Source organism: Sceloporus occidentalis, unplaced genomic scaffold (genome assembly GCF_023333645.1).
Source record: "Sceloporus occidentalis isolate IW3139 unplaced genomic scaffold, rSceOcc1.0.p SCAF_32, whole genome shotgun sequence".
Lineage (NCBI taxonomy): Eukaryota > Metazoa > Chordata > Lepidosauria > Squamata > Phrynosomatidae > Sceloporus > Sceloporus occidentalis.
The window spans coordinates 1,218,512-1,234,972 of NW_028317012.1; the positions used below are offsets into that span (position 1 = coordinate 1,218,512).

At 39.4% G+C, this 16,461-nt stretch overlaps 1 protein-coding gene across 1 annotated transcript; it reads left to right on the forward strand.

Moving 5' to 3' along the window:
* Positions 1-11,785: 11,785 nt before the first annotated feature.
* On the forward strand, positions 11,786-12,709 carry LOC149298448 (THAP domain-containing protein 11-like). Its single transcript, XM_089487282.1, has one exon. The coding sequence runs from the start codon at positions 11,786-11,788 to the stop codon at positions 12,707-12,709; it is 924 nt and encodes a 307-aa protein (XP_089343408.1).
* The last annotated feature ends 3,752 nt before the right edge of the window (positions 12,710-16,461 follow it).

Below are 16,461 nucleotides of genomic sequence, written 5' to 3' on the forward strand. Positions count from 1 at the left end.
GACTTCTCACAGGAAGTTGGAGGATAGAAAAAAAAAAAAAAAAAACTTTATTGACACGCGACAACCAGACACCGCAGCGCTTTTTTCCCCTCAAGAAACTTTATTAACAAACACACAAGTTTTGAACAAAAGTCATTAGTAAGCAGCTGCGGTTAAATGTGGTTGACCCTCCACACCTGAGCATAATCGAGATACATCGCCACCACTAATGGGCTTGCAAATGTTCCTGTGCCCGGGCTGGTCTTGGTGCCAGGTGACCCAAGGGGGGGGGGGGGCACTGGCTGTCTCCCTAAAAATTGTCCCCAACGTGGGAAATTAGGTCTGGAACTTGCCATGTGCAACATAAGTCTCTGCAACAAGGGCAGGTCCTGAGCCTGACCTCAGAAGGGGCACTTACACCCACATCCAGACACTCAATCTAACACAACCACACACACGAACATACCCAGAGGCAAAGACATGCCAACATATGCATACTCCCGAAGAACGCCCCCCCCCCCCCCATATGAGATGTGGCATAAGAAACCATAACCACTTTTGCTGATTGCTCTGCACGTGCAGAAAATGCCCCAGATCTGCTTAAAAGGGAAGCAACACATCTTGATTTTGGGATAGGCATGATTATTCAATATTCATGTAAAAATTCAAAAGACCCAAGGGAATGTTTTACTGTCACACATTATTTCTTCAATATGTGAGCGGCACTCGTCATAAGCATTGTATTCAATAACTATAAGATAGCATTAGTAGAAAACATTTTTTTTTTTTTTATTATTTCTTGAATCATATATAAGTCACAAAACAGTTGTCTGTTTCACCAATGCCATACTTGACCAAAATGAAGCAAACCCAAAACGACCGACTATCGCAGTCTATAAAGTGCTTACACTTAAATTGTTAAATAAGCTTAATGATGCCAGACAATGGCGCCCATAGCCTAAAAGGCAACAATTTACATAGGAAAGCTTTGCCCATATTTGGAGCTTTTCACTTTGCTAGCAAAATGTACAGATGAAACCTAATGCTTTTTAAGATGTCGATACAAAGAGGCTTATCTATCCATCCCTCCTTGGAAGCTAAACATCAGAGGAACATAAGTTACATTTACATTTGCTTCCACGGCATGTAGACATAAGAATGTTCATCTTACACAAAAGCAGACCAGGTTACACCCACAGTGTCAATCCCCTTTTGCGAAAGCTTGTGGCCCCCAGAAGGGAATGTAGCTTTTTTTAAAAATCCTACATATAGGATATCACTTTTTCAGCAAGGGTCTCAGACATTCACACTGAAAATGTGATGCCACAGCCGTAGGTGTCATTCATAAAGGCATCTAATGTTGAGCACTTTGTTAGTTAAATGTCCCGTGTGAAGACGGCAAAAGCCAAAAATAAGCTTGAAAATTGAGATACAAGTTAAAGGGTGGTCTGCTACAAGGGTAGAGAGCCAGGCATAATATTATTTTAAGTATCGCTTGATAGATCTACAAAGCCCATGGTCCTGTATAACGTTTCCATCACTATTTGTAAAAGGAAGTTCGTCCAATAGAATCTCTCTCTCTGTTCTTTCCCCTTTGAGAATTTGCATGTAGCCATTTCTTTTCTTTAACAATACAAATTTTAAAACCCTTTTTGATGTATAAGCTAGACAGTTCTTACAAGTGCTTTCACAATAGAGGTGTGAAAAATATACATACGTGAACTACACATAACAAAGGACCTTACAAAGTAGGGAACACTTTATTTCCACTTGTTGCACAAGGAATAAGGAGCTTTCTATATTCTAACGGTAAATGTTTCTCGATGAGGACATTGAGAGGAATCGTGTCTGTTACCAGGCCGTGTCTATAAATGAGAAGAAAAAAAATAAATAAATCTCAAAATAACAAATGAAATCCATTTTTTACCCCCCCCCCCCATCAGTCAGTCATAGATTTGGACACACTTGCATTAAATGTAAGGGACAATTTTTTGCTCAATGACAAAACTGGGACAAAACTGCCTGTCCCTGTAACTGTACCGACCTGTAAGCCGTAGTATTTATATAGGATGCATTTATACATTTATTTTTATTACATTAATCGCAAACCAAAATGTTTCAAATGCTGCTATAAATTATTAGTGTTTGTAATACGATTTTCCAAGACAACATAAGTTACAGACATTTTTCTGGCGGGTGCCATGCTGTTAGTTCACAAGTTAGCAATATGGTTGATTAGCCCTGTGATCCCCAGACACTGGAAGCCGCTCATTTCTGGGGCATAGTCACAGATGGCACAGATCAAGGGTACGGCGAAATGTTCAATCTTGCTCTTTGACAACTGGATGGATCATGGGTGCATTCTGGTGAAGGGGCAAGCAACTATTTCTTCCACAGCACTAATCAGTTGCCGTTCTCCTGGCAACTTCTGGATACCAAAGGCGAAGTATAGTTCCGACCCATTATGGTTACGATGAATCTCATTACAGAAGGAGCTACACAAATCATCATCATCAGGGAATACCGCTAAAGTCTAACGATTTCGATCAGGCTTTATGAGGCTTTCAAAGCGAAAGCCGTATTTGATCCTATTTGAGCTGGATCAACGTTGCAGTTTTTTTTTGTTTTTTTTTATTTCACTCCAATGAGGGGTAAGAAATTTAATAACTGTACTATTTCATTGTACAATTAAATGTACCTTCTCATCAGGAGCTCAATGTCAGCGCGGGTTATGGTCTTCCTGTTGGCATGAGCAGTATATGCCGCCAGGTCATTACTCAGCTGTCCAAAGTAGATTTCCACACTGCAAAAAGAACACATTGCATGAAAAAGTAAAATATGATAAAGATGTCACATCCCCTCTTTTCTCCAGAAAGGTCTTACAATGGACCAAGGTGATGGCGCAACAATGGTTTCCCCATATTCCAAAGAAGTAGCGGGCCACTACTAAAAATTTACAAAAAATACACATTTGCTTTAAGAATAATGAAAACATCCAAAAATATTAAGTATATCATACATCTAAATCCATTATAGTGCATTAAGCGTACAGTACTGCATACATTTTATTTACACATTAATTGGGACATAATCAAACGTAGGTGCTTTCCTGCCTGTTATTTTACATCCAATCACGCATTCAAATTTACAATCCATATTTAGATGTTTTTGTATGTAGTCCTCTTGTGGTCTGAGAACCACGTTCAGTATACATTCCAACAAAAGATTTGAGGCTTACCACTTGGCCACTTCCTTATAGGATTCCTTTGATACCCGTAATTTAGCATAATGGCTAAACATCTGCTTTATAAAACTGTTAGGCAACACGTGCTCTTTTGCTGTGTTTCTTGTGGTTTTCTTCTTTTGTATCGGTTTATCCGCCGGAGGTTTTTTGATGACCCTTAAAAAACAAAAACAAAAAAAAACCATTAACAATAGCCTCTTCATGTACTCTTCTAATCTCAAAATCTCAGAAAACGGCAGACAGTAGCTCTACATTGGGCTATAGAAGAATTATGTAGAAAGTAAAGCCTAAATAAAAACATACATACTTCATTCGAGCATTCCTTATGAAATCTGGTGTGTTCGGCAGTGGAGAGAGCTTGGCTGGCTTGTTTGAATTCTTTAGGTCATACACCACAGACTTCTCTATATACAAAAAAATATATATATAAATATAAATATATATATATACACACACACACACATATAATATGTATCTTTTTTTTATTGTTTACAACATACACTACATTTTGTTTCATTAAGCTGAATGCAGCAGACCTTTACACTAGGGCTGCAACTAACGATTATTTTAATAATCGATTTGTTGGCAGATTATTTCTTCGATTAATTGGATAAAAAAAATGCAATTTTTTTTTTTTTTATTTAAAATAATGTAATAAAAAAAAAAAAAAACTTACAATTTACACTTTCATCTCTTTATTGCAATGGCCTCTCTCTATTCACCTTCTTATTTTACTGACATAATAAAAGCTACAAGAACCCAAACTGTTTCTCAAACTAGGTTTTAATACAAAGTTATTAGTAAATATTAATTCATATGTTAACCATTTTTCATATTTAATAAAAACTGAGAAAAAAGCCTTGTTTATATTTTCTTATTTAACAAACTGCCCCCAGTTATGCACATCTGACCCCCAGCTTGCCACTCTTCCCCCATATATGCCTTATACCTCTTATATGCCAGAGATTCCACTGTGCCCCCGATATGCCTTATACTCCTTATATGCCAGTGATATGCAACTGAGCCCCCGATATACCTTTTACCCCCAGAAATCTCTTATGCCCCCTGATATGCCTAATATCGATATGCCTTATACCCCCTATACGCCTTATAACTTCCAATATGCCACTCGCCCCCATTTATACCTCCCTATATGCCACTGTGCACCCCGATATGCCACTCCACTCCCCATAAATGCCCTGCACCACCCTGAAATTCATTATACTCCCTGATTCACCACTCTGCCTCCCCCAGACATGCCACTCTGAAATTCATTATACCCCATACACCACTCTACCTCCCCCAGATATGCCACTGCCTCCCTGAAATGCATTATACCCCCCATACACCACTATAAAACTCACCCATGGGAGGGGGAGGAGGCAGAGTGATGTATGGGAGGGTGGCTCCCATACACCCCTCGGCCTCTCTACCTGACTCCCTGGTGTTTTGCGAACCTCCGTTGCTGACAGGCACTTTCAATGCAGAAGACAGAAGCCTCAGCGTAAGTGAAGGGGAGTAACGGAGGCTGTCTGTGCACATAGCGCAGACACCCACCAGCTGACAAAGAGGATGATCCTCTGCAGGAGACCTGGATTCTGTGTCAGCCGGTGGGGGTTTGCACGATGCGCACAGACAGCCTCCGTTACTCCCCTGCACTTCCGCTGGGGCTTCTACATCATGTGATGCTGGCGCTGCACCGTAGAAGCCCCGGTGGAAGTGGAGGGGAGAGACGGGAGACGGAAGTTGTCTGGGCGCGTCGCACGGACACCCATCGGCTGAGCGTTGCGGGGGATCTGGATTCTAGTGTTATTATCCAATCTCTGTTTGAGGTCGGATTACATAAGAAGTTTTTCAGAGCATTTGCTCTGAAAAAAACCTTTATAAAATCGATAAAAACCTATTGGACTAATCGATAATGATTTAGCCCTACTTGATACACCAATATATTTAGCACTCCAGCAGAGCTACTCACATCACCAGCACCCACCATCATTAAAAGACTCCTCTCCGCTTGAGTCCTGTGAAATCAGCTCTTCGCCATCACTGTGATCTGGGTCTTCCAGCTCCTCTGTGTTTTCCCTTCCTGCGTCTTTCCCAGGCTGAACATTCAGTTCCGTTAATTTAGCTGAATGACTGAGGGGACTCTTTCCCTTGGGAGTTAGGGACACGGAAGAAGCTGTTCAATAAATAAAATTTATTATTTGAGTTTACTTATCGGGAAATAAATATTATGCAGGTGTTTCCGTGAGTTTGTATCACACTTTCCGCCTTACATTCAGAGTATCTTTAGTTGTGCTTTACTACTCCAGCACATACTTTGTGTTTTAAATGCAAAAATGTAATTATCTAAAGGAGTTATTGTGCTAATTAAGTAACGATCAACTTCACCAGCTAGCGATACAGCAGACTATAATAGACTATACATAACAACATATTTGGTATCTTACGAGTTACTCATGTCACCGGTACCCACCATCATTAAAAGATTGCTCTCCACTTTGCTCCTGGTGAATCAGCTCATTGCCATCACTGTGATCCGGGGCTACCAGGTCGTGGGTGGCTTCGTGTAGGGTTTCATTTACAGTCAAAACATTCACTTTCTGTAACTTTGCCGAATATCTGAGGGGCTTTTCACCTTTGGGAGTTGAGGTGGGAGTGAAAGGCTCAGAAGAAACTGTTCAGAAAGACCCAAAGGAAAAAAAAAAAAAAAAAAAAAAAAAAAAAGTATTGTTTGAATTAACTTAATGTCGAGGAAGAATTGTCATGCATGGGTTTCCATGACTATGTATTTACAAAACTAAAACATTTATAACGGAGAATCCTGCGCACCAAATTTGACAAACAAGAAGATTTTTTGCAACTTTTCCAAGCTTATGAAACCTGTCACATTTCCAATTCCAATATACTGCATGTTCTCGTATTGTATTGTATGGAAAAGCTGCAAAGTCTTGTAGCTGCTCATCTAAGATAACAGTCTGGACTATATGCACAACACAATATGCTCTGCTTCATACAATGGGACGTAATGGATTTGCTGTAATTAAAAATGTACCACTGACCTAAGTCTGACATAACATGGCCCTTGATGGAAGGTTCAGAGAGCCTTTGTAAACACTGTAGATATTGTAATTACTTACCACTGTCAACAACACTTGTTAGAGGATTCTTTTCCAGAGAGAGATTCTTTGTAGGCTCATAATGAGCTCCCTGTCCTTTTGAGGTTGATGAAGACCGTTGGCTTTTCAAGATGTCATTTAAAGAGGACCGATTTCCCGTCTTAAGCACTGGTGTTTGTAAATCTAGAGCGTCACTCATGTCTGCCCCTTCACCAAGATCATTGTTAGACATCTGTGGTGGGCTTGCTGTACAAGCCGGTTGGGCGGTATTATCAGTCACATTACTATAAGTCTCTCGAAGTTCATGGCTGGAAACCTGGTCTCCTATCGTACGTGATTCAACATGTCTTGTTATGCCTCGATGATCTGTGGCGATGTTTTGATGCTCTTTGTGTTCAGGAACAAATGAAACTTGTAGTTGTGATACACCAACCTTAGATACACCACCCGCATTGTCTTCTTCTTTCTCCCCATCCTCATTTTCCATAGGAACTTCTTCTAGTGGGTGCAACCTGCTAATGCTTTTGTTATTCTGAATAGGATGTGCGTACAATTCTGTGTTGTTCCTAGCCATGTCGTTAGACGAAGTATCCGATTCTTCTTCTGTTGATTCTACAAAGCAGTCTTGGGAACCTGTTTAAAGCACAGCATAAATAACGATGGATTAAACAAATAATGGATCAAACAACTTTTTCTACGGATTGATCAATATACCATGGGAGCATCATTTGAACATTTAACCCCTGCAATCCCAGGGGTTTTTGCTACCTCAAAGCCCGGAGCAATTTTTGCGCTGTCGGTTCAGCGATGATTGTCTTTTCCTGTGAATAGTGTACCCATATAAACTATATATTGTTTTTTCAAGGAGAGATAGAGCTTTCTTTTGATACCATAGTTGGATGATTAGCTGAAAATTTAGAATTAGAAATTTTGTAAAAACTAGCAAAAATTTGAAAAAAACATCTAAGTTTTTTTTACATTTTCCCTCTGAATCCTCACAAAATTAGGTAAAGAGACAAAAAATTCCATCCAGATTTATCAATTCAGGTGTCCAGATTTCAGAAATACCTAATTTATATAGAGTTTCCATATTTTCCCAGCACATATAGGCAACAAACGACAGCCTGGTCTCCCAGGGCTAGACGTACCGGTACGTCCATAGGGGTTTCTTAGTGGGCGTTTTTTTGACGTCCCGGTACGTCTATAGGGGATTGAAGGGGTTAAACACTAGGGATCTGGAATCGATTTGTTTTTGTTGGAATGCCAGTACACCATTTAAAACTGCGATAGAGGTGATGAAATTCCCTCTTACATATAAACACTACATTTTATATGTTATATGTATACTAAGATTCTACTGCAGGTAATATATTTGGACCAGGTAATAACCTTTTAATTGCTGGTAGTTGTTTTCCACTCCTTGCTCAAAGTCTTCTAAGGAAACCAAGTGGAATTTTTTCGGCCTACGCACCAAACCTCCTTTCTGTACGGGTCCTGTTGTGTTGGGAGTACCCTTATTAGTTCGAAGAGACCTGAAATAAAGACCAAAATGCTTTGCAATTGTCACGGAAATTGTGCTGGAAACAGAGTGATGAGATCATGTTAACTAACTATATCACATATATTATATATAGCTTTAAATCTAACAAACTGTATATAAGCAACAGATATAAGCTGTGAGGCTTCTTTATTTATGCCTGTTTATCCTGGTCAGTTGGACAACACCAGAGAAAGAGGGTTATCTTTCTTTTTTTTTTCTCCTGATATTTATTGTGTTTTGATTTACTATATTTTATATCGTATAAAATTTTGAGGTGTTTTTTTTTTTTTTACAATATATGAAACTCCTTCAAATATTTATATTGGTGCTTATGCACTAACAATATCATAATAGCTTAGTGATCTTGATTTATTTTAATATATATATATATATCATATATATTGAATAAAAAATGTCATTGTGTTATTTTAGAGCTGTCTTTTGTATAACATATATAAGACATTTTGCTTACAGGCGTGGACATTAGAGTACAGATTCCTATTTTACAATCCATGAGGGTGACGCGGAAAGTTAACAAGTAATTCCAGAAAATGTATTAATTACCTTGGTATCCCAGACAGCTGTACCAATGCAGATAGATCTCCAATACTTTCTTCCACTTTGCTTTTTTCTGCAACATGACAAGTATGGTTTTGTTTTGTATGGCAATAGCTTACATGTAATACTAAGTCTCCAATGTAATTACTGGACATCTCCATATAATCGTGGTCAAATACTATGTGAACGGGAGCATGTTCTCTGTCACTCTCCATGTATACAAACACACACTCATCTGAATAATATCAGCAACAATGACCTTCTCTAATAAGCACCCAGAATTGGTGTCATTATAGAGACTTATAGGAAAAGTGAGCAAGTCTAAGAGACCGTACCTTGAGTGGGGGGCAGTCTTTCCTCTACTGCTTTTTCAAACTGCGTGACGCTCACCCGTTTTTTCTTACGTGCATTTCCAAACACCGTTGTATAGTCATCGCCATGTGGTTCCGGCAGACTCATGTCTATTTTGCTTATACTGCAAAATGTTAAATAACGGCAAAAAGAAATGTTAGGACAACTAGAATTTGGAAACAGGAAACATCTCAATTCCCCAAATCAAACAGAACATCAAGTAATAAAAAGTCATTCAACACATTTGAACATTACATTTAGTGCATACATATTCATGCCTTTAAAATAAAATTAACACATTTTATACTATATACCAACAACTAAAATGCTCCGGTACAACCATGGAGGTTTATTCGCTAAGCTCAAGCAACATAAGCTTCGTGATACTGATGCAGTCTCATCTTTCATTCCACTGAAGGAATTAAAAATCTGCATCAGATGCACAGGATCTGAGGATGTGGATTTATTTTTATATATATACACACACACACACACACACACACACACACACACACACACACACACACACACCATTATTCTACAGTGTATCCTTATATTAGAAGCTACTAACCTACTAGTAGAGGTTTGTGAAGGGGCATCATGTTCCATGTTTTCAGACACTATATTATCAGTCCTCTGTGACACAATCATGGAGACTTCAGGCTCTGTTATAGAAAAGCATTACAATGTGTTTGTATTTTATTTATTTTTTTAACACAGCACAAACTGATAAGCACCACTCAAGGAGTGCAGACACTGCTTATTGTCCTCCTTTTAGAGCGCTGCGGAATATGATGGTGCTACATAAGGAAAATATTAAATGACTACAATTGTGGCAATAAAGACTTACCATTCTGAATGATCTTTCTTAAAAGGGTTCTTGGGGTCACATTGTCAAAGTCTTCCACGTTGGAATGTCTTCTTTTTTTAATATTTTGCTTGATCTTTGTACTGCTCTGTGAATTTCTTTTCCTAGTTGAACCCGATGAAACCTGAAATGTATGTAGTCATTTTTGCAGCATCAGCATTATAATATGTAGCCATTTATCACAATTTAGAAGACTGTCACATTTCATATATCTCTGTATTTACAGTCTACTTGCCCTGTTTGCTACTTAAAAAATATTAAAATATATATAACACCTCCAGCAGAAAGGACCATCATGTATGTCAGACGCAAATGAAATTAGACAATTCCTTTACAGCTAAAAATACTTACATACTCTATATTAAATTGTAATAAAAGAAAATCAACAGTAACATACCATGGTGCCAACAGAATTTCTTACTCGTGCCTTCATTTTGCTGCGTAAATTCATTGATGGTGTTGAAAGGTCATTATTTTTAATTCTGTATGGAGAAGCGCCAGGAGACAGGCCCCTACCAGATCTTAAAACCCTAAAATATGAATAAAGCAATGAGTAATTATACAAAATGACCAATTAAAAGAGTGATTAACATCTACACATTTTCTTTTTTTTCCCTCCCCAAAACACACTGTTAAGGCTACACAGAAGTCTAAGGTGTGCTGGCATTTCCTAATCAAGTTTAGGTTTTAAATAAGATCCGAAACAGGCACTATGGGTATAAGCGAGGCATTCTAAAAAGGTAGGATTGTTTGAGAAATATTTTAAATACTACATATTAAAAACCTGAGTATTAGCGAGAATTAAAACGTTCTGAATTATTTGGATTTTCAGCAGGGAAACTGTACCTTTTGATCTATTCACTGAAGTTGTAGGTGTAGGCAAAGCTAGACTTCAGGATGCATTACAAAAGGTATGCATCTCCAGCAATGAGTTGTATGTTGAATGTTGTATTTTAATTATAATTTTATTTTAATTCATAGTGAAATCACTTGGACCATTCATTATGCAGAGCCAGATCAGCTCTGGAGGAGACGCAGTTCATAATGAAGGGCGAAGCTGTGAGCTATAAAGGCAAGTATTTTTCTGGTACGTACAATTACTCCTGTCTGAACTCCATACCTTGGCTCAGGGTGGTGCTTTACAGCCGATCGGGCAGCTTCACTTGCCAGGATCCCCTTTAGCAAGGAACGTGTAGTTAGGTTGTCTTCAAAAGGATCATCCATTTTATCTGATCTGTAAAGATTCAAACGGTAAGATCTATTTAGAATTTGTAGATGTGTATATATCGCACATGGTTTAAAACTACAGTATATTCCAGCAATATTAATCATGCAATAATATTTTATTCATTTAATCCCCAAAATTTAACAAACTAAAAACTTTTAAAGGAGGGAACACAATTAAGATTAGTTTCTTTCTGTAGTGACCACCTCCCCAGCTTCAACGATCAGGATGACGGACAGTACGACCTCCAGCTAGATCGGCTAACTTACCATCAAACAACACGGGGAGGGCGGAGGCTTCAATAATCTGTTGAGGGCATAAATACATAAAACAACGTTCTTTTGAGGAGAGGCTTTTCGGAAACTTTAGTTCCCACCATTAGTTAAAAACGTTAACAGAACCTATTAAAGAGTTAATACTTGTCTCAATGTCAGCTCATTTGTAAAGCTTCCAACTAGGCGGATATGTTGTACAGCACTGCAGACTATGGTGGTGCTATATAATAACAATAGACAAGACTTTACAGTATATCGAGAGAAAGTGTAATTAAACTGGAATGTATAACTGCGTACATTGCTACTGTTATTTTTGTGCCAGATATGTCGTATATTGTCTCCAAAATGTACTCACCCCTCAAAGGCAGTTCTGAACCATAACACTCCAAGCCCTTCAAACCAATCCCGCTCAACGACGGAGGCCAAGTCTCGCGAGAACACCCTGAGAGGAAAAGGAGACTGTCGGGAAACACAGTCCTTTTTTTTTTTCTTTCTTTCATCGGATACGCCCTATTCTCCTGACGGAAGTCAGCTGCATTATGGGACATGTAGTTTCCGCTGCCCGCTTTCCGCGGCTAGCATCTCGCATCTTAGAGGTCCGATAGCTTTATTTTGCGCGTGTAATCATGCCCGGCTTCACCTGCTGCGTCCCGGGGTGTTACAGTAACTCACACCGAGACAAAGGCTTGCACTTTTACACGTTCCCGAAGGATCCGGAACTTCGACGCTTGTGGCTGAAGAATGTGTCCAGGGCCGGTGTCACGGGCTGCTTCAACACTTTCCAGCCCACGAACGGGCATCGGGTTTGCAGCCTTCACTTTCATGGAGGGCGCAAGTCCTACAGCATCAAGGTGCCCACCATTTTCCCGCTGAGAGGGGTGAACGAGAGGAAGGTGCGCAGAAGCAATGCAGGGGACAGGGGCAAGAAGAGGCAGCAGCCCCATTATTCGTCGTCTGCCACCACCGTGCTTGTGACGGGACTGCCCGGGCAGGACGAGCAGGAGGTGCTGGAGTTGACAGCTGGAAGTGCTGAGATGGTTTTGCTTGGGGCAACAGCTGGCATGGGGGCAACCATGTCTGGGGTTGGGGCATCAGCTGTGATGGGGGATGCCATGGATGCCATGGGGGCAGCTCAAGGAGGTGGAGGAACGGTGGCAGCCGAACCAAATCCAGTTAACCTCACGGTCAAGTTAGATGCTGGAGAAGGACTAGGTACCCACTTCTCTTCCCCAAACCCCCAGGATTCCCACCAGCAGATCCAGGTGGTGGTGGTTGGAGAGGAGACCTACCCTATCCCAGATTGTTGCCCTTCTCCCTTCTTCACAGACCATTCCTACTCTATGTCTTCCGGAACCACCACAGAGGAGCTTCTGAGAAAGCTCAACGAGCAGAGGGACATCATAGCGCTAATGGAGGTCAAGATGAAGGAGATGAAGTCCAACATCAGGCATCTGCGCATCACCGAGGTCAAGCTAAGGGAGGAGATACGCCAGAAAGACAAAGTCCTGTCTATGGCGGCGGCCAAGAAAAAAACCGAGGGACATTTATAGGATTGGAGTTAGATAGTTCATGAAAGAATTCAAGAGTTCAGTCTTTGCCGATTGACTTTTTTTGTCTCCATTGAACGGACTTTAATACGTATGCACAAACACGAGGCAAAGAAAAAAAGAAACTTTATATTTTATAAACCTGTTTTTTTTTTCTGTTCCCCCAAAAGGTGGGGGCGTGGGGGGGGGGGTTGCAAGAACATGACTTTCTACAATTGTAGCCAATCAAAAAATGTTATTTGGGTCAAGTCTGTGGTCAAGAATTGCGTTGTGTGTTGGTAACCAAAATAACCAAATTAATAGCCGATGGAGACTACATATTGGAAGTCATTTTGGTTTTGCCATTGTTTAGTGTTTAGATTGTTTTTTTGGTTTTTTTTTTAATCCATTACGATATAACTTTTTACACTCATCTGGCTAAAAGTGGAACTGGACTTAAAACAGTGAGAGGTCGCTAGAATAAACGACATACATTATACTGGATCTTGACGCGGTATATACATTTTGTGTAAGGGTTCGGTGACTGATTAGCCGGTATGCCGTTGTTCTTAAACATATGATTTTATCCGAGGTTGACTATTGGGAAAGTTAATGAAACTGTCCTGTCGGAAAGACCGATGCTCACCACTTAGTAGACTAAGCTCCCCATCAATAGTATTGGTAAACCTTCATTTTCTATCGTTCACTAATCTACATGGGAATCGTTAGCCCCAGCTGAATGGTAAATTAACATTCTTATTAATACAGCCCCATCAGATTCGCCAGGGCTTTCTAACAGACATCGGGTATTACTTTTCTGCCCACCTGTATATATCAGATCATATAGAACAATTATAGTGAAAAGCTTGTATAGGCTCCATAACCAATATCGAGTATAAAATAGGTTGCCTCCCTACCCTTAGTTTTGTTATGCCCTATTGCAGGGGTGTCCAACCTGCGGCCCTCCAGCTGCTGCAGAACTACACCTCCCATACTCCTCAGCTAGCCCCTTAGCTGAAAGAGCATTGTGGGAGATGTAGTCCTGCAGCAGCTGGAGGGCCGCAGGTTGGACACCCCTGCCGTAATGCATTTTCTACATAATCTGTGGTCCCGGTAGCCATAGATGTATTTAAGGGGCATATTGAGAAGAAGACAACGACCACATGTACGCATCACCAGATTCCTTGAGCGACCAACCTTCTTTAGAAAATAAAAATTGTCATTTGAAGCTCCTGGTACTGCTTTTGGTGTTAAACACATCCATTTGTACAAATCTGTTTTACATAAGGATTTCTCATAAGCCTAACCACTTTCTATTCTCATGTATTTAAGAATAAAGAGTTATTGTGTAAAACTTAAAAAAAAAACAAAAACAGCCAGTTTAAAATGCAGGTTACCACCAGAATATTTTTACTGGATGAATTGTAGAGTTTGCATTATGAACCGTGTTTACTGCATTTTGCATTCTGATTGATCTAATAAAATACCTGGAATAATAAGGGTCACAAAGATATACAGAAATATTACTTTATTCTTGCCCTTTGATAATATATTAAATTCTTTGCGGTATTTCCCAGTAGAAGAAAGCCGTTCGGATCTCGCTAGGGCATGATGATACATCTCTAAGCCCGCACGTGATAAACTAAGTCTTACTGGAAAATTAATGCAACATAAACTTATTTTATCGGGAGCGTCAATGAAGAAGGAAAATAGGAATGGACTCTGGCTTTTCTGGTGGCATGAAAAGGAGTTATGTGGTGAGTAAGAAGAAAAAAGCGTCGCAGAACAAGATATTGAAGAACTCTTGTATTGCAGAATCTTGAAAGACGCTTTGAGATGACTTCATCATTGTTGCAGTTCAAACATCAACATTGATCTTCGGAAGGTGTGGACTTTTACGTTAACTAATTTTTAAAGATTAGGTAATGGAGCTTTCTAGAAACTTTACGGATAGACCTTCCTTCAAACCGATTCAAGAGGAGATTGATATTCTCAACAAAGAGAAATGAAAAGCAGATCTTAAACCTATAAAATGCAGATGGGGTCTGCATCCTGAATGTCGTTGGGCGCATCAAACCCAACTAGATTTGGAGATCTAGAATTTTTGGGAGGTCGGCATTAGAAAGCAACCAAGGATCAACATTATTATTGGCCAGAAATGACCTTACAGAAGTAAGGAGATCTTGAAAAAAAGTTATGTGCGTTCTGCTACTCAGTATGGTTTCAGTTGAATTTGTTAGATAAGCATTTTGCACGAGTCGCTTAACATCCAGGCCACTAGTTCTAACAGTATGGTGCAGGAAGGATCTCTATGTGAGAAGCTTTCTTCTGTCCAGAGGTATCACAAGAAGCCCGACTGAACAAGTCCATGTAACAAACCCTTCTTGGCTGAACTGCTGTAAATAAGATGTCCAGAACCTTCTTTTCTAGATACTCTTGAAATGATTAGGTTCAGATTGAAAACACAGAGGAAGCCAAAGCTCCATTCGTGTGGAAAACGAATCTATAGAAACCATTTTTCAATGAACAGGGTTCAGAGTCTCTCAAAACTGTCGATTATACTCCACTATGCTGGCAGAATAGAAAGTCAACCAAGTAAACCAGCTTGGAAGCTGCTGGAGGATGATACATCCACCTGGATGTCCAGCATAACAAGGACTACTTCTATACTCTTCTACGCAAGCATATGTCAAGTAGGACTTCACTGGTGGCTTGGTTGGACCTGTCCCTTTTGGCTGAATGTTGCCAAATCCTTCATTGCTGAATCACACACACACACACACACACACAGAACGTCCTGAAAATGCAAGCTCACTACATCCAGACCCCCCCCCCCTGCAGAAACGCATCTTATCACATACACGCGCAGCATTTCACACCAGGGCATTGTGACGACACAACGTTAGTTTATCACGCTAAACGTTTATCGTTTGCTTTCCTACTAGAGCTTGCAGTACTGTGGATTGGTTGTGTGCTTTTTCACCCTTTAAAAAATAAAAAAACAGTTAACTTTTGAGTCTACCATTAACTAAGATAACACATAATATACGAGGATGCCAAGATGATCTATCAGTAGACCGTATCAATTAATAGAAGTTAAAGCGCAAAGGGATAAACGTGCTGAAATTTGCTCCGGAATTGCTCTTTAAGAGGATTGAAACCCCTGAGTCTTTGGCCATGACATTCAGCTTGCTGATGTCTCCTAAAACAAACGTATAACTTATCTGAAGTTTTAGTTTGTAATCACATATTTGCTCCTTTCACTTTTATTTTTATTATTATAAACATTTATCTAAAATCATCACTTCTTGTGGGTCTTCTTCTACGAAAAAAACCCCACAACAAGATATGGTTCTAGATAAGCGTTTATTTTCTATAATATTATTTTCATAGGAATAAAAAAAAAAAATGGTAATTATGAAACTTTAATTTTTTTTTTTTCCTAAAGACGAGACAAAATTACATATAAAAGAAAAATAGTCAAGGATTTTAGGTAAGTACTTATGGTGTCATAAGACAGCTTTCAGAAATTCCCAATGACTTTCTTATCCAACTTCACAAATCTGATAATGTGTTATTACATAAAAAATGGAAAAAAAAAATCCACATTTATTGCTTTTTCTTTTTTGCCGCGGGGGAATAAATCTCAGCCCCAACTCCATAAAAAAAAAACCCTGACAAAAAGATATACAAAAGTTATATAATCCTTGAAACCCTTTTTTATTTTATGTTGAACCCCTTTCTTTTTTTTCTTCCTCTTTAACGGACCAGCAGGA